The sequence below is a fragment of the Pristiophorus japonicus genome, chromosome 1, assembly GCF_044704955.1.
Source record: "Pristiophorus japonicus isolate sPriJap1 chromosome 1, sPriJap1.hap1, whole genome shotgun sequence".
In the NCBI taxonomy this organism is placed as follows: Eukaryota; Metazoa; Chordata; class Chondrichthyes; family Pristiophoridae; genus Pristiophorus; species Pristiophorus japonicus.
This window is the reverse complement of record NC_091977.1, coordinates 69,111,738-69,139,640: the sequence shown is the minus strand read 5'-3', so window position 1 is coordinate 69,139,640 and position 27,903 is coordinate 69,111,738. Positions and strand designations below refer to the sequence as shown.

The following is a 27,903-nucleotide window of genomic DNA, read 5'->3' as shown; positions in this document are numbered from 1 at the left end:
GATTACATTAAAAATGGAAACTACTACTTACGCTAACTACTTGACCGAGGTCGTGCCATTTCTTTTTACAGTGGCTTCCCGATCTCATGGTAGGCACCACTGTGCAGTAATCTTCAGCAACTTGGTTCCAGCGTTTCTTCATTTCTTTTGGTGGCACTTTTATGCGACCTCTGTTGCTGGTATCCAGCTCCTGCCATCTCTGCTCAATGACATTGACTAATATCTCCACTTCCTCATGCAAGAAATTCTTTGTTCTTGGTGGACATTGTTCCATTGCTGTAGTGAATTGACACTCTTATTTTTCAAAACACACAGTCCTTAATTTGTATGCACCAATGCAGTACCTGTTCTGCAAGTTTAGCAGTGAAAAGCAGCACTCACTGATTTCAGCAGGTGATTTATTCAACAGTGCTGCTAAAAGCACTCGTTCAGACACAAAAAAATCACCAAAATTAAATCCCAAGCCTTTCCAGGGTTCCATGAGACAAATTGACACTTTTCTTTAAGTCCCTTTAAAAATGGCCGAGTGCCATTGTTTCTGGGCTATTGTACGCACGTGCTCCAACGCGCAGGGCTGCCGGCATGACGTTGCCTCATTTAAATTAGCCCCGCCCCCTCCACTATCAGAATTGGCGCGACTCTGTGGCTCTGCCCCCTGCTGCTGTGTGCGCGCTGCGCTGAGCTCCCAGGGACCTGCAAGGAGCCGGAGAATTCAGAGGTATTTTTCTGTCGTATTTTTAGGCGCGAAAAATGGGCGTCCAGGTCGCGATGCAGCCCGAAACTTGACTCCTACGTTCCTAATTACTGGAGGGTTGTTAGTGCCTATGGAGCAGACACCCTAGCAAGAGTCAGGAAGCTAGGGTGGGGGCAGAAATTCCAAGTTAGAGGGAAAACTTTCCCGGTATACAAGATGCTGCTACTCAACCTAACATTTTGAACAGCTAATTGTCAAAGAATGCAGATCACAATATCCAACAGAGAAACTTAAAGATAATAATGTAATATATTCCAGTAATTTTGAAGGTAGTCTGGATGTACCAAATAAAAAAAAAATTTTAATTGACAGCAGAATGCATAGTCTTTCGTGTGTGGTATGTTTCTGTATGCTGACTTTTTTTTAACAATTTATACACCTTGTTTTTTAAGATTACAAATGTGCATGGTACACGAGTTGTGGATATTATATTCTTGGACACTGGAATAGTTGCATCTGTTGCAGTGTCAGAACTAAGAGAAATCCCATCTCCATTTCTTCAGGACTCTGTATCCATACCATCTCAGGTAATGATGATTATATGAAGCACTTTTCCTATCATTACAAAGTATTTACAGCACAGAAATAGGCCATTCAGTCTAACAGGTCTATGCTGGTGTTTATGCTCCACCCTTCCTCATCTAACCCATCAACATATTCCTTTCTCCCTCATGGGTTGATCTAGGTTCCCCTTAAATCCATTTATGGTATTCACCTCAACCACACTTTGTGGCAGCAAGTTCCATATTCTAACCACTCTCTGAGTAAAGAAGTTTCTCCTGAATCCCCTATTTGATTTATTAGTGACTGACTATCTTATATTTATGGCCCTAGAAGTAGAAACTTCTACTCTATGTCTACCCTATCAAACCCTTTCATAATCTTAAAGACCTCTATCGGGTCACCTCTCAGTCTTTTCTAAAAAAAAGAGCCCCAGCCAGTTCAATATTTCCTGATAGGTATAACCTCCCAGTTCTGGTATCATTCTAATAAATCTTTTTTTGCCTCTATATCTTTTGTATAATATGGACACCAGAACTGTTCGCAGTGCTCCAAATGTGGCCTAACCAAGGTTCGAGACTGGTTTAACGTAACGTCTCTGCTTTTCAATTCTATCCCTCTAGAAATGAACCCCAATGTTGTTTTTGCGTTTTTTATGGCTTTATTAACCTGTGTCGCTACTTTTAGTAATTTGTGTATCTGTACCCCCAGATCCCTCTGTTCCTCTACCTGATTTAAGCACTTATTTTCAAAGAATTATGTGGCCTCCTTATTCTTCCTACCAAAATGTACAACCTCACACTTATCTATACTGAAGTTTACTTGCCAATTACACAGCCATTCTGCAAGTTTATTAATGGCTTCCTGTATTTTGTCGCAGTTCTCCTCTGTATTAACTACACCCCCTCCCTAATTTGTTGTCATCCACAAATTTTGAAATTGTAATTCCAATTCCTGAGTCTAAATTGTTTATGTAAATGGTGAACAATAGTGGTCGCAGCACCAATCCTTGGTTATCGTCACTTTCCACCTTTTACAAATCCGAGTAACTAGATCATTGTAGTTCTGGATAAGATTAAAGTACTTACCCAGATAACTTTGATTTTAAAATAAATTTGGAGTGATATTTTTCTCCCCTTATTCAATAAATATGGTAGTGTTTCAAATAAATGCAATGCTCCAAATGAACCAAAGCCAAAGGGCTCCCCAACTACAGGAATAATACAATGCTGTTCATTCACAAGGTATTTTCTGCTGTTTCTCAACAATTACTTCAAGTTTTCTATGTTAAAATCATTTCAGTTGGTTCAAGTGCATGGTAGGAGTCTTGAGAGTACATCAAATGGCAAGCAATTACCACTAATGGAACATGTATGCATTGTTTGTCCTGGGGGGGATTGAGGCTGCAGACATCATGTATCTGCTTGTAGCCCCAGTACACTTCGTCCTTCCCTTCCCCCAACCCCCCTCCAATTGCCTCCCCTCTTCTGAAGGCACTACCTCATGCTGTGGTATAGTTTTACAGACCCTGGCAATCCTCCGGGACCTCACCCAAGCAGACATTCTTCATGTGGCATTGAGCCTAGAAGGCTATTACACTTTAGAAGTCAAAACAGCTGAGTTTGATCATGCCTTCACCCGAGTTTCACAGAAACACCTTTCCGGAGGGATCATTAGATTGGAATCAGGGACAGAAATCCAATGTTTGTAGATGTGACAGGTTACATTTTAAAATTTGATTGTGTAATTATTTCTTTCTTAGGCCATAAAGTGCTGCTTGGCAGACCTCACATTTAATATTGGCATGTGGACACCGGATGCAGTACTGTGGCTTAGAGATACTGTTTTAAATTGCTCCGATTGCAGCATTAAGGTAAATATAGGGTGAATGTGTTGCTGAAGGGCTGCCTTTTCATTTGAAATCTGTGATTTTGGTCTTAAAGATACAGTTCTAATTGTTTGATTTTGACCTTTTACAGATTGTGAAAGTTGACGAGACCAAAGGACTAGTTCATATTTACTTGTTTACTTCAAAAAATTTCCCCAATCCGGAACGTAGCATCAATCATAAAATAACAAATGCAGACCTGTGGAAGCACCGGAAGGATGTTTACCTGAGTGTCGAACGGAGTTCTACTACTAGCTTTCCAAGCAATAAAGGTGATGCAAATATCGCATCAGAGTTTGACACAAAAAGCCCAGTCAAGGACTTTGGTATTGCGCCAATCAAAATGGTTGCCCCACACATTGTACACAATGCACTTCCATCTCCATTTGTTTTGCCGCAGCCTGGGGAGCACATGGATGTCTTCATTTCAGTAGCTTGTCATCCAGGGCACTTTGTTTTCCAGCCCTGGCAGGAACTGTACAAGTTAGAGGTTCTTATGGAAGAAATGGTCCTCTATTACAACAGTACCGAGTGGCAGTCTGTGCCAATAGAAAAGAACAAAATATTTGTTGCCCAGCTGGATAACAAGTAAGTATTTTAGATTAAATATATTTACTATAAGCCAAGAAAAGTACCAATATTAAAATGAAAAATGCAGATGCTCTGTATCTCTCTCCAGTTGCAGATGGATACTCCAGCATTTTCTGGTTTATTTAATGAATAAGATCTGATGCATCATTCTGCTGTTACAGTTTAGGCTCCTTGTATTTTCCAGTTACTGTACCAGAAAAAGGCACCATTTTTAGGGACGACAAAGGGCTCCTAGGCTCGCTCTGCTTGTTACAGCTTCAAATAATTTGCACAAAATAGTGAGTTGGGTTCAAAAATAAATTTCATTGTGGGCAGTGCAAAATATACCTAAGATTTATTTTAGTCGCATGGTGTAGCAGCTGATAAGACAACCATATATTGAATTTACATGTAGACATTAGTGTTGGTGTGTCTACAAGATGGTTTGGTATTTATGCCTAAAAGGACAAAGGGATTGGTTTAGCAAGAAAGTGAAAGTAAGGAGCTTGAGGTGTGATGTAAGGTGCCTACCCAAAGAGTATAAATGGCATCTCTGAAGAGTAGCCTCATCGATTAATGTGCTTTGTTACAAATAAAATCTCAATTATCTGTGTGAAGAAGTGTCAGCTTAGCTCAGTTCACAGCACTCGTGCCTGAGTTAGAAGGCTATGGGTTGAAGCTGCACTTCCAGGACATAATCTAGGCTAACACTTGAGTGGAGTGCTGCTTTGTTGCGAGGTGCCATGTTCTGTTGAGGCATTAAACTGAGGCCTCATCTACCTATTCAGGTGAATATAAAAGATTCCTTCGCACTATTTGAAGAGCAGCAGGGAGGCCAACGTTCCTCCCTCAAGCAATACCACCACAAAAAACAGTGTAATCAGTCATTTATTTTATTTGCTGTTTGCCGGACTTTGCTGTAACAAATTGGCCACTATGATCGTCTCAAACAGGGACAGCACATCAAGAGTAATTCACTAGTTGCGAAGCACTTTGGGCCAACTTTTCTGTGGCTGGGACTATTTATCATCCATATAATAATATTGACAGTATAGACATCGCCATACCAATGGTTTTGTCTGGCACTGGTTCAGTGCTGCACCAGGCAAGATGATGAGAATCTATTGAATAGGATCCAATTCTTGATCTAGATTGAGACCTTATACCCTGAAGTTGGAGCTTTTGTGGCTTAAGAACTGATGATGATCCTATTGAACATCAAACATATTGAACAGCTGTGTTAAGATTGGCCTGTCAGCAGATTCATCGGGTCAAATGGCACAAATCACCCGAAACCAGGTTTTCGCACTCAGAATATGGAAGAAGTATAAAGTAAGTAAGGAACCATTGAAACTGATTTTTGGGGGACCCGCAATGGTTCAGTGAGTAGCTGAGCAATGCAGACCAACAAGGTCCCAGGTTCAATCTCTGGTCTGTGCTTATTAAATTAAACTAATCTGAAACAGCATGAGAATATTACAATTGGTCTCTGCATCTTTGAATTAGGGAGGAGAAATTCATCCTGAATTCCAGCCTCTGCTGGATGTGTGAGATTCTGGTAAGAACATAATTAGTCTTAGCTGTGGACAAATAGCATTCACTGTCAAAGCTCACATGAATAATGATACACTTGGACAAGGTACTGAGGGAGACCTGAGAGTTATAACCCAGCAAGGAGTCAACACCTTCAGAAAGGGAGAAAACGGACCAGAAAAGTAGTTTTAAATATCGGGGGGTGGGGGGTTTTGGCATAAGTGCGTTGAATATTGTGTGCTTACCCCAATTTATCCTGGCCACTACATCATTTAAGCATCTTATTTTAAACAATTTTAGGGCCTCTGAGAATCTCTGTAGCTCCATTTAAAGAGGTGATTGCACTGAGGACAAAGCAAGGAAGTTGTCTTGCAGCACACTCTAATTCCACAGGACTAAGATGGACAGAGTTTTCCCCTCTTATCCTCTCTGAGTATTTGTTAAGAGATAAAAAATACTCACCAGGAACTGGAAGGAAAAAATCTGCCTGAGAAAATTGAGCAGATCTTAAGTATAACCTTGTTCACACAGATGTTGAACAGACGGCTGCCAATCTCATCATTGTAAATCTGCTCAATTAAATTGGATGTACACAGGGGTCCCTCATGGAACCCTGAAGTTATGGTGTAAAAAAAAAAATCAGTGGAGGAAAAACTACAGAGACTGGATGTAAGGGTAAGAAAATAATTCCTTTTACTTGCCTCTGTCTAAAATACCTATTGATGAGAGATGAAGCTGAAATCAGAGAGGGCAGTCTGGAGACGAGAGAGATCAAAGTTACAGTGATGAAGAGGGAACCATAACTGGGCTAAATATTGAAGGAATGAATGATAGACCAACAGAGTAAATGAGCAGAGGTTAGCAAGACAGAGTAGGCTATAGGGTTAGAGAAGGATAGGTGATGATTCAATTAGGACTATCTGGTCTTCAAAAGTGTTGCCGTTGATGTGATGTCACATTACCTTCCCCCGATGCCATAATATTTAAAATTTACATTTTTTAGTACCCTTTCCCACTTCAGTTATTAAATGCATAGTTCAAAGGGGAACTACCTCAGCTGGAGTAATAGTGGGGCATAAGTTGACATCTCTGCTCCAAAGGCTAGGAAAGGAGAAACTCAGACCAGGTTCATGCCCCTGACAGTTGCCAAGTGACCCCTGCTGGGAAGTGTACATGTGACTGTAAGATGAGGACAGTATCGGATGTGGCTGTGAAGGGGCTTCCCAATTCCCAATTGCCAACATCTTCTATCTAGGCTCATGCATAAAAATACAGAAAGGCAGCCAAATCCTAGGAAACAATAGGGCCGAAATTCAGCCTCCTGGAAATGCCGGAAAGCGGCAGCTACGCGGTGGAGTCGAATGGCCGCCGCTCGTGAAATTCTCCTCGGTGCTTTTTCCAGCGGTCCCCACTTCCGCCCTGCTGCTGCCGACCCCTCCTAAGTGCGTCATCAAAACGCACACCGTCAATTTCCCACACCTCAAGCGAAATCTTCGGGCCACCAAGTGGTGCCCCCAACAGTTTTTTCTGTCGGTGTATTGTGTTTGCAGTGTGTGCCACATGGCTGTGCGACGGCCATTCAAGGGTAGGGTGCACTGCCGCGGCCGCCATTTTTTTTTGTCGGGACAATTATGCCCCCAGGTTCAGCCGGGCCGCCAACAGGCAACCTGGCACTCCCTCTTGGGTGCCAGGCCACTGATCCAGCAGTAACCCTCCCTGGTGACCCAGTGGACCTAACTAAAATAATCACAGAGCTCGTGAACCCATTTCAGGCGGTGGTGAATTACGGCCCCATTTGCTCAACATGAATCAACATCTTCAGGAGAAGAGGGGAGAAAATTGCAGGGAAAAACTTTAATCTTTGATAACTGGCTGGTCCCATAAAAGTAAAAAAAAAAACAAAGTTCTGTAACTAAACCATTTCATTTCCGGTGACATGCCTAGTACTTGAAAGACATCAGCAATTGACTACAAGTTGTTATTTTTATCCAGTAGATGGTGCAAGGCCTATTTTGAAAACACCAACAAGCTGCTCAATGCATTAATGCTTGCATACAATTTGCTTGTAAATTCAAAAACTTATTGAAGTGCCCATTTTTAATGGAAACTTTTCTCCTTACTGTTCTTTCCCTCCCCTCTTGAAGGCATTGATTCCTTTCTGGGGTATTGTGCTTGGCTTCTCCAGATATCTTGCTAAGTAACGATTATTCACGCGAGCCACTAAAGTGAGCATCAGCAGGCTTTTTGACCATGAAGGGCTTCATAGTCGAGCCCACTACTGCCCTCATCCAATGTCCATGTGCACGAACACAGTGATTGATGGATAATGCTCAGGGGCAGGAGCGCTGGCACTTTCTTTACTGTTCTCGCCTCGCCCAGGGGTGCTGAGTCCAATTGTAGCATCTCTATTGCTACTGTATTATGGAAATTTAAATCCACATTGCAATATTCATATTCTTGTTACTGCACAGCTTAGTGCGTATTAAGGTCGCCAACTCTGATTGGATGTATTCCTGGAGATTTCATCAAATGACTGCCTCCAACTGCCCTACCGAGTCAAACAGCCTTTGTTCCCATCGATAATATTTTTGTAACTAATAAATGAAAGTTAATTTTTTTAATGCCCCCTGTTGCTCATAACAGTGTCCAGGAGATTAATCATTAATTCCTCAAGACTCCAGGGCAATCCTGAAGTGTTGGCAACCCTAGTATGCATCAAGATTTTGGGAACCATTTCCATTTCCATAAATAACTTACTTGTGTTTGTAAGTTTGTTGGTGAATATATTTTGTAATTCTAGGTGGTACCGTGTATTGGTGAAAGGCATTCTTACCAATGGTTTGGTGTCTGTGTATCAATTGGATTATGGTCGGCATGAACTAGTGAGCTGTAGGAAGGTTCAGACACTGGTGCAGCAATTCCGTCAGTTGCCTTTCCAAGCCATCGCAGCGCAGTTAGCAGGTGAGTTAACCACGTGTAAATGCAGCTATAGTACAGTGGCTGTCTTATGCTGCAAAAAATACACCACTTTATTAAATTATCAGTACTGATACTAGTTTAAACTGAAAATGGTTTCAGAAAAGGTAACCTCTTCCTGGATATGATACATTTCAGAATAAGAACTGGGAATGCACAATGTGTGCATTGTGTGCATATCCTCCATTTCTTGACTTCAATTAATTTAAAACTAGTTTAAAATAAACCTTTTCTTGATTTTTTTTTTAAATCAGTTTTGAATTATGCTTGTCATTATATAGTAAAAGTTTTATATACTATGCATATATGAAGCCAAAAAACCTATTGACATATGTCCATCAGAAAAAAAAATTGGTAATACTTTAGTAACTGCTTCTCTATTAAATATAAAAATTGCATTCTGTGAACAAAATGCAACTCGTCTAATGTAAGTGAACTGTTCTAATAATGAATGCAGTAATTATATCAGGAGTTGTCACTGCTCTTCATACTACCAGGGCAGAATCGGAACCAATGTCCTCGGGGGAGTGTTTGCTAGTGCTGTTGGGGAGGAGTTAAACTAATATGGCAGGGGGATGGGAACCAATGCAGGGAGATAGAGGGAAACAAAAAGGAGGCAAAAACAAAAGACAGAAAGGAGATGAGGAAAAGTGGAGGGCAGAGAAACCCAAGACAAAGAACAAAAAGGGCCATTGTACAGCAAAATTCTAAAAGGACAGAGGGTGTTAAAAAAACAAGCCTAAAGGCTTTGTGTCTTAATGCAAGGAGTATCCGCAATAAGGTGGATGAATTAACTGTGCAAATAGATGTTAACAAATATGATGTGATTGGGATTACGGAGACGTGGCTCCAGGATGAGCAGGGCTGGGAACTCAACATCCAGGGGTATTCAACATTCAGGAAGGATAGAATAAAAGGAAAAGGAGGTGGGGTAGCATTGCTGGTTAAGGAGGAGATTAAGGCAATAGTTAGGAAGGACATTAGCTTGGATGATGTGGAATCTATATGGGTAGAGCTGCAGAACACCAAAGGGCAAAAAACGTTAGTGGGAGTTGTGTACAGACCTCCAAACAGTAGTAGTGATGTTGGGGAGGGCATCAAACAGGAAATTAGGGGTGCGTGCAATAAAGGTGCAGCAGTTATAATGGGTGACTTTAATATGCACATAGATTGGGCTAACCAAACTGGAAGCAATACGGTGGAGGAGGATTTTCTGGAGTGCATAAGGGATGGTTTTTTAGACCAATATGTCGAGGAACCAACTAGGGGGGAGGCCATCTTAGACTGGGTGTTATGTAATGAGAAAGGATTAATTAGCAATCTCGTTGTGCGAGGCCCCTTGGGGAAGAGTGACCATAATATGGTGGAATTCTGCATTAGGATGGAGAATGAAACAGTTAATTCAGAGACCATGGTCCAGAACTTAAAGAAGGCTAACTTTGAAGGTATGAGGCGTGAATTGGCTGAGATGGATTGGCGAATGATACTTAAGGGGTTGACTGTGGATGGGCAATGGCAGACATTTAGAGACCGCATGGATGAACTACAACAATTGTACATTCCTGTCTGGCATAGAAATAAAAAAGGGAAGGTGGCTCAACCGTGGCTATCAAGGGAAATCAGGGATAGTATTAAAGCCAAGGAAGTGGCATACAAATTGGCCAGAAATAGCAGCGAACCTGGGGACTGGGAGAAATTTAGAACTCAGCAGAGGAGGACAAAGGGTTTGATTAGGGCAGGGAAAATGGAGTATGAGAAGAAGCTTGCAGGGAACATTAAGACGGATTGCAAAAGTTTCTATAGATATGTAAAGAGAAAAAGGTTAGTAAAGACAAATGTAGGTCCCCTGCAGTCAGAATCAGGGGAAGTCATAACGGGGAACAAAGAAATGGCGGACCAATTGAACAAGTACTTTGGTTCGGTATTCACGAAGGAGGACACGAACAACCTTCCGGTTATAAAAGGGGTCGGGGGGTCTAGTAAGGAGGAGGAACTGAGGGAAATCCTTATTAGCCGGGAAATTGTGTTGGGGAAATTGATGGGATTGAAGGCCGATAAATCCCCAGGGCCTGATGGACTGCATCCCAGAGTACTTAAGGAGGTGGCCTTGGGAATAGTGGATGCGTTGACAGTCATTTTCCAACATTCCATTGACTCTGGATCAGTTCCTATGGAGTGGAGGGTAGCCAATGTAACCCCACTTTTTAAAAAAGGAGGGAGAGAGAAAACAGGGAATTATAGACCGGTCAGCCTGACATCGGTAGTGGGTAAAATGATGGAATCAATTATTAAGGATGTCATAGCAGTGCATTTGGAAAGAGGTGACATGATAGGTCCAAGTCAGCATGGATTTGTGAAAGGGAAATCATGCTTGACAAATCTTCTGGAATTTTTTGAGGATGTTTCCAGTAGAGTGGATAAGGGAGAACCAGTTGATGTGGTATATTTGGACTTTCAGAAGGCGTTCGACAAGGTCCCACACAAGAGATTGATGTGCAAAGTTAGAGCACATGGGATTGGGGGTAGTGTACTGACATGGATTGAGAACTGGTTGTCAGACAGGAAGCAAAGAGTAGGAGTAAATGGGTACTTTTCAGAATGGCAGGCAGTGACTAGTGGGGTACCGCAAGGTTCTGTGCTGGGGCCCCAGCTGTTTACACTGTACATTAATGATTTAGATGAGGGGATTAAATGTAGTATCTCCAAATTTGCGGATGACACTAAGTTGGGTGGCAGTGTGAGCTGCGAGGAGGATGCTGTGAGGCTGCAGAGCGACTTGGATAGGTTAGGTGAGTGGGCAAATGCATGGCAGATGAAGTATAATGTGGATAAATGTGAGGTTATCCACTTTGGTGGTAAAAACAGAGAGACAGACTATTATCTGAATGGTGACAGATTAGGAAAAGGGGAGGTGCAAAGAGACCTGGGTGTCATGGTACATCAGTCATTGAAGGTTGGCATGCAGGTGCAGCAGGCGGTTAAGAAAGCAAATGGCATGTTGGCCTTCATAGCAAGGGGATTTGAGTACAGGGGCAGGGAGGTGTTGCTACAGTTGTACAGGGCATTGGTGAGGCCACACCTGGAGTATTGTGTACAGTTTTGGTCTCCTAACCTGAGGAAGGACATTCTTGCTATTGAGGGAGTGCAGCGAAGGTTCACCAGACTGATTCCCGGGATGGCAGGACTGACCTATCAAGAAAGACTGGATCAACTGGGCTTGTATTCACTGGAGTTCAGAAGAATGAGAGGGGACCTCATAGAAACATATAAAATTCTGACGGGGTTAGACAGGTTAGATGCAGGAAGAATGTTCCCAATGTTGGGGAAGTCCAGAACCAGGGGTCACAGTCTAAGGATAAGGGGTAAGCCATTTAGGACCGAGATGCGGAGGAACTTCTTCACCCAGAGAGTGGTGAACCTGTGGAATTCTCTACCACAGAAAGTTGTTGAGGCCAATTCACTAAATATATTCAAAAAGGAGTTAGATGAGGTCCTTACTGCTAGGGGGATCAAGGGGTATGGCGAGAAAGCAGGAATGGGGTACTGAAGTTGAATGTTCAGCCATGAACTCATTGAATGGCGGTGCAGGCTAGAAGGGCCGAATGGCCTACTCCTGCACCTATTTTCTATGTTTCTATGTCTATGTTTTACCAAAAAAAAGCAGCAGCAAATAGATATGTTAAGAAAAAAAGGTGATATGTGGGAGTGACTTTAGGACAATAACCTAATTTAAAGGCTTTAAAAATTGCTTAGGATTCACTCATAGTTGATGTCCCTTAAAGCCGATGAGCGATGTCGTGATCATTCCTAGATCTCCTTATTATTTTTGTCAACTGACTCAATTTTTGTGACTAATTCCATAATTTACAAATGCCACGTTTGTAACATAGACACATAGGAAATAGGTGCAGGAGTAGACCATTCGGCCCTTTGAGCCTGCACCACCATTCAATATGATCATGCAACTTCAGTACCCCTTGATCCCTTTAGCCGTAAGGGCCACATCTAACTCCCTTTTGAATATATCTAACGAACTGGCCTCAACAACTTTCTGTGGTAGAGAATTCCACAGGTTCACAATTCTCTGAGTGAAGAAGTTTCTCCTCATCTGGTCCTAAATGGCTTACCCTTTATCCTGAGGCTGTGACCCCTGTTTTTCTGGACTTCCCCAACATCGGGAACATTCTTCCTGCATCTAGCCTGTCGAATCCCGTCAGAATTTTATAAGTTTCCATGAGATCCCCTCTCATTCTTCTAAATGCCAGTGAATATAAGCCTAGTCGATCCAATCTTTCTTCGTATGTCAGTCCTGCCATCTCGGGAAGTCTGGTGAACCTTCGCTGCACTCCCTCAATAGCAAGAATGTCCTTCCTCAGCTTAGGAGACCAAATCTGTACACAATATTTAAGGTGTGGCCTCACCAAGGCCCTGTACAATTGCAGTAAGACCTCCCTGCTCCTATATTCAAATCCTCTCGCTATGAAGGCCAACATGCCATTTGCCGCCTGCTGTACCTGCATGCCAACTTTCAATTACTAATGTACCATGACACCCAGGTCTTGTTGCACCTCCCCTTTTCATAATTTGTCACCATTCAGATAATATTCTGCCTTCCTGCTTTTGCCACCAAAATGGATAACCTCACATTTATCTACATTATACTGCATTTGCAATGCATTTGCCCACTCACTAGGGGGGAGGCCATCTTAGACTGGGTGTTGTGTAATGAGAGGATTAATTAGCAATCTCGTTGTGCGAGGCCCCTTGGGGAAGAGTGACCATAATATGGTGGAATTCTGCATTAGGATGGAGAATGAAACAGTTAATTCAGAGACCATGGTCCAGAACTTAAAGAAGGGTAACTTTGAAGGTATGAGGCATGAATTGGCTAAGATAGATTGGCGAATGATACTTAAGGGGTTGACTGTGGATGGGCAATGGCAGACATTTAGAGACCGCATGGATGAACTACAACAATTGTACATTCCTGTCTGGCGTAAAAATAAAAAAGGGAAGGTGGCTCAACCGTGGCTATCAAGGGAAATCAGGGATAGTATTAAAGCCAAGGAAGTGGCATAGAAATTGGCCAGAAATAACAGCGAACCCGGGGACTGGGAGAAATTTAGAACTCAGCAGAGGAGGACAAAGCGTTTGATTAGGGCAGGGAAAATGGAGTACGAGAAGAAGCTTGCAGGGAACATTATGACGGATTGCAAAAGTTTCCATAGATATGTAAAGAGAAAAAGGTTAGTAAAGACAAACGTAGGTCCGCTGCAGTCAGAATCAGGGGAAGTCATAACGGGGAACAAAGAAATGGCAGACCAATTGAACAAGTACTTTGGTTCGGTATTCACTAAGGAGGACACGAACAACCTTCCGGATATAAAAGGGGTCAGAGGGTCTAGTAAGAAGGAGGAACTGAGGGAAATCCTTATTAGTCGGGAAATTGTGTTGGGGAAATTGATGGGATTGAAGGCCGATAAATCCCCAGGGCCTGATGGACTGCATCCCAGAGTACTTAAGGAGGTGGCCTTGGAAATAGCGGATGCATTGACAGTCATTCTCCAACATTCCATTGACTCTGGATCAGTTCCTATCGAGTGGAGGGTAGCCAATGTAACCCCACTTTTTAAAAAAGGAGGGAGAGAGAAAACAGGGAATTATAGACTGGTCAGCCTGACCTCAGTAATGGGTAAAATGATGGAATCAATTATTAAGGATGTCATAGCAGCGCATTTGGAAAGAGGTGACATGATAGGTCCAAGTCAGCATGGATTTGTGAAAGGGAAATCATGCTTGACAAATCTTCTGGAATTTTTTGAGGATGTTTCCAGTAGAGTGAACAAGGGAAAACCAGTTGATGTGGTATATTTGGACTTTCAGAAGGCTTTTGACTAGGTCCCACACAAGAGATTAATGTGCAAAGTTAAAGCACATGGGATTGGGGGTAGTGTGCTGACATGGATTGAGAACTGGTTGTCAGACAGGAAGCAAAGAGTAGGAGTAAATGGGTACTTTTCAGAATGGCAGGCAGTGACTAGTGGGGTACCGCAAGGTTCTGTGCTGGGGCCCCAGCTGTTTACACTGTACATTAATGATTTAGACGAGGGGATTAAATGTAGTATCTCCAAATTTGCAGATGACACTAAGTTAGGTGGCAATGTGAGCTGCGAGGAGGATGCTATGAGGCTGCAGAGTGACTTGGATAGGTTAGGTGAGTGGGCAAATGCATGGCAGGTGAAGTATAATGTGGATAAATGTGAGGTTATCCACTTTGGTGGTAAAAACAGAGAGACAGAATATTATCTGAATGGTGACAGATTAGGAAAAGGGGAGGTGCAACGAGACCTGGGTGTCATGGTACATCAGTCATTGAAGGTTGGCATGCAGGTACAGCAGGCGGTTAAGAAAGCAAATGGCATGTTGGCCTTCATAGCGAGGGGATTTGAGTAGAGGGGCAGGGAGGTGTTGCTACAGTTGTACAGGGCCTTGGTGAGGCCACACCTGGAGTATCGTGTACAGTTTTGGTCTCCCAACTCGAGGAAGGACATTCTTGCTATTGAGGGAGTGCAGCGAAGGTTCACCAGACTGATTCCTGGGATGGCGGGACTGACCTATCAAGAAAGACTGGATCAACTGGGCTTGTATTCACTGGAGTTCAGAAGAATGAGAGGGGACCTCATAGAAACATTTAAAATTCTGATGTGTTCAGACAGGTTAGATGCAGGAAGAATGTTTCCAATGTTGGGGAAGTCCAGAACCAGGGGACACAGTCTAAGGATAAGGGGTAAGCCATTTAGGACCGAGATGAGGAGAAACTTCTTCACCCAGAGAGTGGTGAACCTGTGGAATTCTCTGCCACAGAAAGTTGTTGAGGCCAATTCACTAAATATATTCAAAAAGGAGTTAGATGAAGTCCTTACTACTAGGGGGATCAAGGGGTATGGCGAGAAAGCAGGAATGGGGTACTGAAGTTGCATGTTCAGCCATGAACTCATTGAATGGCGGTGCAGGCTCGAAGGGCCAAATGGCCTACTTATGCACCTATTTTCTATGTTTCTCACCTAACCTGTCCAAGTCATCCTGCAGCCTATTAGCATCCTCCTCACAGCTCACACTGCCACCCAGCTTAGTGTCATCTGCAAACTTGGAGATATTACATTCAATTCCTTCATCTAAATCATTAATGGATATTGTAAATAGCTGAGGTCCCAGCACTGAGCCTAGCGGTACACCACTGGTCACTGCTTGCCATTCTGAAAAGGACCCGTTTATTCCTACTCTTTGCTTCCTGTCTGCCAAGCAGTAACATCAATACATTACCCCCAATACCATGTGCTTTAATTTTGCATACCAATCTCTTGTGTGAGACCTTGTCAAAAGCCTTTTGAAAGTCCAAATACACCACATCCACTGGTTCTCCCTTGTCCACTCTACTAGTTACATCCTCAAAAAATTCCAGAAGATTTGTCAAGCATGATTTCCCTTTCATAAATCCATGCTGAATTGGACCGATCCTGTCACTGCTTTTCAAATGCGCTGCTATTACATCTTTAATAATTGATTCCAAAATTTTCCCCACTACCGATGTCAGGCTAACCGGTCTATAATTACCTGTTTTCTCTCTCCCTTTTTAAAAAAAGTGGGGTTACATTAGCTACCCTCCAATCTATAGAAACTGATCTAGAGTCTATAGAATGTTGGAAAATGACCACCAATGCATCCACTATTTCTAGGGCCACTTCCATAAGTACTCTGGGATGCAGACTATCAGGCCCTGGGGATTTATCGGCCTTCAATCCCATGTAAAAGGTTGGGCGTGACAAATTTGAAATTGTGTTTGTTAGATTTTTCCATAAGTTCTTGCATTTGAAACCTTTCAGACATACATTGAAGGATTCTCCGTGAAATTCATGGAGCAAATAACTGGGCAGTAGCTGGTCTGAATTCCAACAGCCAGCCTCTTATGCTTTCAATTATAGAATCATAGAACACAGAAGGAGGTCATTTGGCCCATTGTGCCTTTTCTAGCTCTTTGAAACAGTTCCACTTCCCTGTACTTTCCCCATAGCCCTGCAAATATTTCCATTTCAACTTTATATCAAATTCCCTTTTGAAAGTTACTATTCAATCTGCTTCCAGCACCCTTTCAGGCAGTGCATTCCAGATCACAACAACTCGTTGCGTAAAAAGAAAATGTCTCCTCAAACCCCCACCCCAATTCTCTTAAGTCTGTCCTCTAGTTACCAATCCACCTGCCAGTGGAAACACTTTTTCATTAACTATATCAAGACCCCTCATAATTTTGAACACCAATTAAATCTCTCCTTAACCTGCTGTGCTCTAAGGATAACAATTCCAGCTTCTCTAGTCTCTTCACATATCTGAAGTTTCTTATCCCTAGTAAATCTTCTGCACCCTTTCCAAGGTCTTGACATCCTTCCTAAAATGTGATGCCCAGAATTAGACACAATATTCCAGCTGAGGCCAAACAAGGTTAAGTAAAGCTTTCTTACTTTTGTACCCTATGGGGCCAAAATTCAGGTTCTCGGAGAGACCCATTACTGCCTGTTTGCGGTGCCATTCGTCAAAATCGAATGGCCGTCGCTTTGGGATCAACCAGCCGACCCGACCAAAATTCAGGTTGGGGATTTTTCGGCCTGGACCCGATCCCACCCGTTCGTGCACCACCGGTTTTAATAAAGAAAAATATTTATCTCCCTAAATTCAGTTGAACTCGTCAATCCCTCGCCCTGCGTTTTTCTGTCGGTGAACCCTCTGAAGAATGAGTGCGGCCTGGCAGCGCCACGGCTGCTATGTAAAAGTTTTTGACGACCGACTTCCTGATCGACCGGCAAAATAGTGCCCCCGGGTTCGGCTGGGCAGCCTGACACCCCCTCTTGGGTGCCAAGCTGCTGGCCCAGCCAAAATCCTTCCTGGTGGCCCAGTGGCCAAAGATTAAAAATGACAGAATCTCTCCCCTTTAATGGAGCGGAGAGAGCGTGGTGACACACACGCGTTGTGACGTCACTACCACTACACCACTGATTGACAACGGCGGAATCTCTGTCCGACCTATATTCAGCCACTCAACCTGGCTTTCAGACTATGGTCTGCCCCCATCATGACTCATTTCCTCAAGGACTTTGAAAAAATGTCAAAGTCCTGAAAATGGCACTTCTGACCGCATCAAGAATCCCAACAGTAAGTGCTACTAAAAAAATCATAGTGGGTGCGCCAGCTTTTTTGCGCTGCTGAATTTTGGCCCCTATGCCTCGATTTATAAAGCCAAGGGGCCGGATTTTCGGCAGGTTTGCAACTGGGTTTTTGCCGCGATTTGATCTTCCGCGGCGAAAACCCAGTCGCAAAGCCTCAGGTACCTGTTTGCGGTGGCGCTTTCAAGTACCGCTGGGGAGCGGTGTACTGAGGTGTAACGACATGGATTGCGTTACCGTCGTACTTTCGGCACTCTCCCGACCCGTACGCCGCACCCAGAATACCGACAGGACAGCCCTGCCAGCAGGGGTATGAAAACCTGCAAAAAAAGTAAGTTTAAAAAGTTTTAATTTTTAAATTCTTTTTCAGCGATTTGCTAGCTTAAGGGTTTTGTGAATGTTTTTTGCAATTTCACCCCCCCCCCCCTCCCCAGCTCCCAAGGCCTCTATCGCAGTGCAAACTATCACAGACTAAAGTTGCCGAAACTCATGTTTTGTGCCACGAATAATCGTGCAACGCCTCCTTTACCCAGACGTAAAGGCAGAAAGTTCGGCCTAAAAGCGGTAGCACAACGTAAACATTAATTTTCACACATTGCTACCATTTTCGCTGCAATACCCCAAAAGCCGAAAATGTGGCCCAAGGATCCCATATACCGTTTTAATAGCTTTATCAATTTCTCCTGCCACCTTCAAAGATTTGTGTATGTGAACCCCGATGTCTCTCTGTTCCTGCAACTCCTTTAGAATTGTACCATTTAGTTTATATTGCCTCTCCTCATCCTTTCTCCCAAAAATGTGCGTAACACATTCTTGGTCCAAACATTTATTGAGCAGATGCATTTAGACATAAAATAGTACTCTGACAGAGTTTATGGGCCCAAGTTTCGGGTGGAGTTGCTCCTAGTTGTATGGAGCAACTAGTTTAGTTTGGAGTATGTTAGAAATTGCAATTCTCGGATATTAGTTTGCTCCAGTTCTAGTGAGTTAATTTAGGTTGGCTTTAGGTAAGGTACTTTTTTTTCAAAAGGGGATGTGTCCAGCCACTCAGGCCAGTTTTGCAAGTTTCGGCAGTGAAAACTTACTACAAACTAACTTGGGACGGAGTAAGTGTCCACTTTTGTAAGTTCTGAAAAACCTTACCTAGAGTTAAGTTTAGTGCAGGCACAGCCAGAGACGGCGGGTGGGAAGCATTAAACACAAAGGACACATCAACATCACAACAGCGGGGGGTAAGGGAAGTGAGAGGATTTTCCATAAACACCTTCACAACAACATTAAAGAAGCAAAGTACATTTAAAGCACTAAGCACTAAACAAAGCAGTACATTTAAAGCACCAAGCACTAAACGAAGCACAAAAAGTAATAAGCAATTAATTAATAAAAAATAGAAGGAACCCTGCACCTAAAGCACCAAGACCAAAGTAATAAGTAATCAATCAATAAAAAATAGAAGTACTACCTTTATGTGAAGGGAAGGTGTCTCTGTCAGTGTCTCTCTCTGTAGTGTCGCTCTCTCTCTGTATCTGACAGTAAGGGGTGTGCGGGTGCGAGTGGCGAGTGTGTGTGTGTGTGTGTGTGTGTGTGTGTGTGTGTGGGGGGGGGGGTGGTGGAGGGGGTATGAATGTGTGGGGGGTGGGGGCGTGAGTGTGGGTGGGGGGTGTGGGGGAGAGGCTGGAAGGAGGCACCCCTGCTCTCTCCTCCGGCCCTTTGATCATTGAGTGCCCCCCAACCCACACTCCCTCCAACCCACGCTCCCTCCTCCGGCCCTTCGATCATTGAGTGCCCCCCAATCCACGCTCCCCCCTCAATCCCTTGCCACGCTCCCCCACCCTCACCCCCACCCCGGTTGCCACGCGCCACCCAACCCCTCCCGGTATCCATGGCCCCCCCCCCCAGGTATCCACACTCTCTCTTCCTTCCCCCGCCCCCCCTCACCCCCGGTACCCACGCTCTCCCAAGCCATTGCGCAGGGAAGAAGGCATGATCCCTAGCGTCGCCCCCCCTGCAGGCAGTCTCCTCCCCAGGGAGACTTCGCTGTGCCGTGCCACGCCACTCTACGCCATGGTCCAGGAGGACCGGAGAATTGCTGCAGAATATTCGGGCGCACCTTCGAGCCCAGGCAGGTCACATAAGTCTCGGAGGTGCGCCGTTTTCACCAGATGCCGAAACTTCGGCCCTATAAAGGGGAATTTTAATAACACATGGCCTTTGGCTTGGATCTTTCAATTTATGCTTTTGTATGAAGTAATTTCAGATGTCTGAGCAGTTAGTTGTTTTCTGTGGTGAAAATCCTCAAGTCAAAGAGATGATCAAGCAGCAGATAGCTGCATGGATGTTTGAGTGTATTCTCTGCTGCTGCTGTGTTGCAGGGAAGAATGTTGGTGGCAGGTTCAAGGTCATTCAATGGTTGCTTCCTCAATTGGATATCTCAATCAGGTTCCAATTGATATTAGTTGCAAGGCTGTCACATGGAATAATCCTTACACATGTACAAAAAATTGCTATCTGGATTGCTGCATTGATCAGGCTGATAGCTGCTCTTATAGCTTCTCTGCAGGACCTCAAAGCTCCCCCACCACAAATTTTCCCTTTGAATGTATATAGGTTTGGACTTTGGTGCGGACACAACTAGGTCTAGCTGTGAAGCTTCATAATATCCTCTCCGCACCAACTTACTAAGCCCAGATAAGAGGAATGGGCACACGGACAAGGTACTGAAAGCATGAATACACTTGTGCAATTGTACCTCAGTATTCACATTTAAGACAGGAAGCTTTTTCCTATACACTTGTGCAATATTGAATTTAGGAAAATGCAAATCACACTGGAAAATAAAATCAGTTTGCATGTTCCTCCAGGTCTCAGGATCAATTCCTGGTTTGAGCTGTGTTAGCTGATCTCAGCTGGTACAAGAGTTGGGACACTGCAATTTGCAGCACCTCTAGGAAGGGAGGGGAAAATCAGCAAGGTTTCCTGCTCAAAATCATAGGGCATGATCAGCTGTGATGCTTTCCAGAATTGAATATCCTGACACTCTATCTTGACTCTGGTATGAGCAATGACCACTTTCTGGAGAATGTTCGACAGGTTTGCTGTCAGAGGAGGAAGGGAGAAATTGGAAGATATAGTTCAACAAACATGAACTGCTTGGTATGCATTGTTTTTTGTGTGTTTCTTTGGAAAAGGTTAAGCTTTTGCAGAACAAGCAAGAAATTGGTTTATGATATTGAGAATTAATATAAGGTTAACAATGAAAAGGCCTAGGTTTTATATCATCATCATCATTGGCAGTCCTTCAGAATCGAGGGAGACTTGCTTCCACTCCCTAAGTGAGTTCTTTGATGGCTGAACAGTCCGATACGAGCGCCACAGACCCTGTTACAGGTGGGACAGACATTCGTCGAGGGAAGGGATCGGTGGGGCTGGTCTGCCGCGTGCTCCTTCCGCTGCCTGCACTTGGCCTCTTCACGCTTTTGCGTTGAGACTCGAAGAGCTCAACGCCCTCTCGGATGCACTTTCTCCACCTCGGGTGGTCTTCGGCCAGGGTCTCCCAGGTGTCAGCGGTGATGTCACACTTTACCAGGGAGGCTTTGAGGGTGTCCTTATAACGTTTAGGCTGTCCTCCTTTGGCTCGTTTGCCAGGAAGGAGCTCCGCATAAAGCTTAGGGAGTCTCATGTCTGGCATGTGAACTATGTGGCCTGCCCAGCGAAGCTGATCGAGTGTGGTCAGTGCTTCAATACTGGGGATGTTAGCCTGGTCGAGGACACTGTTGGTCCGCCTGTCCTCCCAGGGGATTTGCAGGATCTTGCGGGGACATCGTTGGTGATATCTCTCCAGCGACTTGAGGTGCCTTCCATACATGGTCCATACCTCAGATCCATACAGGAGGGTGGGTATTACTAGCTCTGTAGACCATGAACTTGGTGGTAGATTTGAGGGCCTGGTCTTCGAACACTTTTCCTCAGGCGGCCGAAAGCTGCACTGGCACACTGGAGGCGATGTTGAATCTCCGCATCAATGTCTGCCTTTGTTGATAAGAGGCTCCCGAGATATGGGAAATGGTCCACGTTGTCGAGGGCCACGCTGTGAATCTTGATGATTGAAGGGCAGTGCTGTGCAGCGGTGACAGACTAGTGGAGGACCTTTGTCTTACGGATGTTAAGCGTAAGGCACATGCTTTCATATGCCTCAGTGAATACAGTGACTATATCCTGGAGTTCAGCCTCTGATTGTGTGCAGACGCAAGCGTTGTCCACATACTGCAGCTCAACGACAGAGGTTGTGGTGATCTTGAACCTGGCCTGGAGGTGGCGTAGGTTAATCAGCTTCCCACTGGTTCTGTAGTTTAGTTCGGGGAGCTTGATGATTGTGAGGTGGAGCATGGCGGCGAGGAAGATTAAGAGGGTTGGAGCGATGACGCAGCCTTGTTTGACCCTGGTCCGGACGTGTAATGGATCCGTTGGTAAGGATCACGGCCTGCATGTCATCGTGAAGCAGGTGAAGGATGTTGACAAACTTTTGGGGGCATCCAAAACAGAGAAGGACGCTCCATAGACCCTCACGGTTGACAGTGTCAAAGACGTTTGTAAGATCGAAAAAGGCCATGTATAAGGGCTGATGCTCTCCCTGCATTTTTCCTGCAGCTGTCGCGCTGCAAAGATCATGTCTGTTGTGCCCCGTAGGGGGTGAAATCCTTATTGTGATTCCGGGAGGAGCTCCTCAGCCCCAGGGAGAAGTCGATTGAGGAGAACTCTAGCGACAACTTTTCCAGTGGCTGATAGCTAGGAGATTCCCCTGTAGTTGCCGCAGTCAGACTTGTCCCCTTTTTAAAAAATGGTCACAATCACTGCATCTCTGAGATCTCCCTCCAGATGAGAGAGATGAGGTCATGTATCCGCGCCAACAGCGCCTCTCCGCCATACTTTAGCGCCTCAGCAGGGATTCCATCCGCACCCGTAGCCTTGTTATTCTTCAGCTGTTTTATGACTTTGCCTACCTCGTGCAACGTTGGAGTTTCACTGAGTTGGTGGTGGGTCGCATGCTGCGGGATGGAGTCGAGAACACTTGAGTCAAAGGCAGAGTCTCGATTGAGGAGATCTTAAAATGCTCCTTCCATCGGGCCCTGACAGCCTCTGTGTCCTTGATGAGTGTTTCCCCGTTCTTGGGCCAGAAGTGGGATGGGGCCTTGGGAGTTTGGACAGTAGGTGGCCTTGACTGCAGTGAAGAATCCTCGCATATCGTGGCTGTCGGCCAGTTGTTGTATCTCCTGTGCTTTCTCCATCCACCACCTGTTCTTTAGGTCCCGGGTTTTTTGTTGGACCTGAGCCTTGAGCCATCTATAATGTTGTTTTGCAGCTCCCGAGTTGGGTTGTTGTTTGAGGCTCTCTTTGTGGATTGTCTTTAGGAGCTCAGTTGATTCCAAATGAAAGGTCAGTAAGCACGGTATCACTGCACCAAGCTGCAGTCCATTCCAACAATCCGGCCGTGGGTAATCACCGCCACTGAACAATAACATTACTTTTCACAACAGTCTTACACCACCAATCGCGACAGATACACAAGCTTTTCCAGTTTACTGCCCCTCCAATGAAACAGGGCCAAGGAATGGACTGATGATTGGGAGGGTGGATAGCCACGAATCTCAGTTCATTGAGCGGTTCTGCAATGGGGAACTGATAGACGCTGCACCGAAGGGACTCCTGGCCGGCGCTGAACTGGCTGAAGGGACCTAGGCGGTCGTATTCAACCCAACGTCCTATACTCCCAATCAACTTTTAATCAACTTTTAAACTTTTAATCAACTTTTAAACTTATTAAACAATTTGGGAGAACTTTTAAAACTTACATTTTAGACTCTTAATCGAAATACTTTTAAATATCTATTATTAATCTACATCTTTGACTTTTTAACAACTTTTAGAAACTTTTTAAATTGGGGAAACTTTTATAATCTATTATTGATTTACATTTTAGACTTTTTAACAACTCTTAGAAACTTTTTAAACAAATTAAGAATCTTTATCAACTTTTAACTTTTAAAATAACTTTGGAAGTCACCTTCCTAATGCATGCCCCCCAACCAAGTCTCGGGCCATCTACCATCATTTGGCACTACTCTGCGCCGAGCTTGCGGCCAACACTTCACTGTAGGCAATTAGGCTTATAGAGCTGTGCCTGGTCTCCAGTTGTTTTGGACCCCTTTGCCACTGGCCCAAGACCTTGCTCAGCTAAGCCCATGTGGTTGCCGGTGTGCAGCGGCCACCCCACATTAAAAGAACCCATGCACAGGCATCTTCCACTTCGTCAGTATGAAGTTCGGGACCTAGAATGTCAGGACCCTCATGGACAATCCCAACAGCAACAGGCCGGAACGCCGCACCGTGATAGTTGCCCGGTTACTCAGACGTTTTGTTATTGACATCGCCGCCCTAAGCGAGACCTGGCAGGCAGGGGAAGGCCAGTTGAAGGAACATGGAGGTTACACCTTCTGGAAAGGAAAACCAGAGGCAGAACACCGCCTTCATGGAGTCGGCTTTGCCGTCAAGAATGAGTTGGTCGACCACCTCAAAGACTCCCCCTGTCAGGTTAACGAACGCCTCATGACTCTTCGTATTACCCTATCCCAGAACCAATGCACCACAATCATCAGTGCATACGACCCTACACTCGATGCAACGGATGAAGCTAAAGAGGGCTTTTATTCCAACCTCAAGACATCCTTGTCCCACTTCCCCACGGGTGACAAATTGATCCGCCTGGGTGATTTTAATGCCAGGGTCGGCAAAGACACAGCCCTCCGGGGAGGCGTGATTGGTAGAGAAGGGGTAGAGAAAGCCAACTCCAGTGGTATCTAATTCTGACAAAATGTCTAGAACATGGACTCTGCATCACCAACACCTTGTTCCGCCAGAGGGACAAATACAAGGCATCGTGGCAACACCCTCGCTCCGAACACTGGCACCTACTCGACTATGTCATCGTCCAAGCCAGGGATCGCAAGGATATGCGCATCATCCGCGCCATGACAGGAGATGATGACTGTTGGACGGACCACCGCCTAATCCGATCGATCAACATTAACATTGCCCCAAAGCAGAGGGGATAGCTTATCCTATATTTTGTCTATAAATGTATGTTTTTTATTTTTTGAAGTAATTCTGAAAATTAAATGGGTTTGATATTAAATTTGAACAATTCTAATGAATGTTTGTCATTTGTAATTGTATTTTTCAGGCATGAAATGTGAACAGTGGTCAGAGGAAGCATCAATAGTTTTCCGTAACCATGTTGAGAGAAAGCCATTAGTGGCTCAAATACAGACAGTTCATGGGAGTGTATATCCCTGGGATCGAAGAGTGGTGACTTACTTGGTGGACACGTCCCTCCCAGATACAGATGTCTGGATACATGATCTGCTGACAGAATATCTTGTAGAGCTGTCAAAAGTTGCATAATCATTGTTTACCATAACATTTTCAAAGTAACTTTAGTTTCTGACCATTAGCAATAACTGAAATGAGAGCACAATACATAATCTAGTTTGCTGTTATTTACAAGGTTTTGAGATAACTTGAGAATGGTATGTTTGTGATGCTATAGAGTTGAAAGCCTCATGCTTTTGTTTCTGTAAAAAAAAATACTTAACAGAATGACTTGTGTTTGTTCACTTACCAATGTTTGGATTACTGAAGAAATTTGTTTATTGAAAATGTGCTATTGGTTTGCCACTTGCCTTTACCATTGGCCATGTATTAGAAGTGAAGGGTTGCGTAGGAATAATAAATTAATTAATCATCCTCCTGGTTATTTGTATACTTACGCAAGGTTTAACTGTAGACTGCAGTTCAAGTACCACCTACTGATTCACTTTAGCACCAGAATTGAATTTTTCAATAATTTGAATGTAAATAAGACAGTAAAGCAGAACTTTAGTGCTATAAAAAATTAATAAAGAGTAGACTATAGTCTTCCATTCTTTAAGGATTCAGTTTTTCATTGACACCCATTTTGACTGAGGTGACACTGAAAGAAAACTCTCTAACTTGGCGAATTGAAAATATCCTTTTAATTTGTGCATTGTACAAGTGTGTTTTGTTACAGTTTTGTCTTCAAAATAGAGAAGCAGCCTTGCCTCCAATGAGTTGGGGCATTGCCACAAATATTCCATTTCCCACCCAAATCTGATGAGCTAGTGTCTATGCAGATTTAACTAGGAAATGGAGAACATCTGAAACATTAGAGAGTTCTGTTGCTATTGGCCTACTACTGTATACAAGTATTCTGCTGAGATCTCACCCAAAGATTTTCATGACAGCAGAAGGCAAAGGAGAATCCTGAGAAAGCAACGTGACTACTCTAAACCAGAGATGACATAAACCCACCTCGGAGATGCATCCTAATGTGGGAAATGCCTGATGAGAAATATTCCAAGATGGCCTCAGTATCGAATTGAAATTCTAGAATTTATTCGACAACTGTAGTGTTGACTAAATAGAATTGGGTAAGGCTAAACATGACTGCACTGGCAGCCCTCTGTAGTAATTTAGCCCTTGCAACTAAGAGCTTTGCATGTTTCTGAAGGGATCTGTAATCATCATCAGAATTCACTAAACAGGACAAAACTTCAGATCAGTTTCCAGAGACTTCATGGCAAGAGGATTTACTAGCCTTCTTGCAAGCTATTGTAAACAGCTGTCTTGCTCTTTTCACTTCGTTGCTTCAAACGTCAAATTACACACACACTCAGTTGCAGTAAAGGCAGGATCGGGTCTTTTATTTAAACATTCAAACTAAACAAACCAAATATGAATGTTACTGAGATACTTCACAAAGGCAGCTTGTTTCAATTTCCATGGCTGCTTGTGACACACCTGAGATTCCAGTGTGTGTTGTCTAGTGTCAAACTCATCTTTATACTGAAAAAGCCTTTGAACTCTTATTTCTTTGCATAGCACATTTAGACAATTAACTTGCAGAATTGTTTGAAATCACGGCTAACTGCTTTCTGAATTACTATTCTGAACTACTTTCTGAATTACTATTCTGAACTGCTAACTGAGTTACTAGATCGTTTCCTCACATAGTAACAAATGGTACATTCAAATAATTAACAAACAGACGATGTGAATTACTGCATACAAATCAGGTGATCGGCATGCATAGATAGTATCGATGATACATACAAATAATTAACATACAGATATCATCAAATCTTAACATCGTTAAATCATGAATTACTATTATTCCCACTGTAGCAAGGTACTCAAATATTTAACATCGTTTAGTTCCAAGGTACTCAAATATTTACATGTCATGAATTACTATTATACTTAACATCGTTTAGTTCCAAGGTACTCAAATATTTAACATCCAGACAATGACCAGTTACTCATTTCACTGGCTGAAAGGCACCACATTGTCTAACAGTCTCTTTCGTTCCAATCTTCCTGTTTTTTTAATCCAAACTTCAATCTTCCTGTTTTCTTAATCCAAACTTCAGACCGCGTGCTGAAGCAAAAGAGTTCAGAACTGCAGGACTGTGCTCCCACACAAGCTACTGACAAGCTTATGAATTAGATTAGGTTTCCCTTATGTGCTCCTACTGCCTTCCTCAACGACGGCTGAGCTACCAGCAGAGGGATGAGCCCTACATTTTACACACAAGTGGACATTTTCACATTCGATTCACTGGATAGGTAAACTATTCCTGTTGTCTTTTGCCTTTTATTTTGAGTTTTATTTTTTCAGGAAAAAGTATGCCTATTGAGGATGCTTTGGTTTTAGTGTTCAAATTCCTGATAGATGTGTTGTTCAAATCTATATATAGATTTAAAATATGGCAGTAAAATGAAGCAGCAAATTTTCATGCTGCTTTGCTCGTGCAGGGATTGTGCTGTAATGTTACAACAGCAATATTAATCATCCATGACACAATACACATACTGAAACCAGTTATCCAAACAGAGCTGATTTATAACAGTGCCAGTTTCCTACTGTTACAAATAATTGAATGTTTTTTCTTTCAAGACCATTAAACCTTTTTGCATGGATTTAATAATGTCCATGAATGTATTTAATATTGTAACTGAACAAATGCCCACCTTGGTGATAATGCTCTGTCAGTGAATTTATACATATCTTTTATCCTGTGCAAACAATTCTCCATACAGGCAGACAAACCCATTTTCGATCAAATCAGTAAATAGACTTGACATTTCCCTTTTGATCTGAATAGAGTTTTTGTTCTGTATTACATACAATAATACAGTTAAAAACAAGCTTGTAAATTCTGCTGGGGTTTTGATGGCATTCTTAATTGCTGATATGCAGGTTTTCAAATCACTGCCATTTCTCCTCTGTCCTATATGTAACTATATTTAATGGAGTCGTTTGAAATTCTACAAATACTTAACCATTGAGTGCCAGCAGCTCTAGGGAATTTACACATGTTGAACAATTTTTA

At 43.4% G+C, this 27,903-nt stretch overlaps 1 protein-coding gene across 4 annotated transcripts in view; it reads left to right on the top strand.

Annotated features, from left to right (window-relative positions):
- Positions 1-25,314, top strand: part of LOC139264414 (tudor domain-containing protein 7-like) — a 184,458-nt gene extending 159,144 nt beyond the window's left edge. For all 4 annotated transcript variants that reach the window (XM_070880846.1, XM_070880856.1, XM_070880838.1 and 1 more), the window contains 5 exons: positions 1,147-1,281; positions 3,018-3,128; positions 3,235-3,731; positions 8,047-8,207; positions 24,675-25,314. In XM_070880846.1, the coding sequence (XP_070736947.1) occupies positions 1,147-1,281; positions 3,018-3,128; positions 3,235-3,731; positions 8,047-8,207; positions 24,675-24,895 (1,125 nt within the window). In that variant the 3' untranslated portion in view covers positions 24,896-25,314. The remainder of the gene's footprint in view (positions 1-1,146; positions 1,282-3,017; positions 3,129-3,234; positions 3,732-8,046; positions 8,208-24,674) is intronic.
- The last annotated feature ends 2,589 nt before the right edge of the window (positions 25,315-27,903 follow it).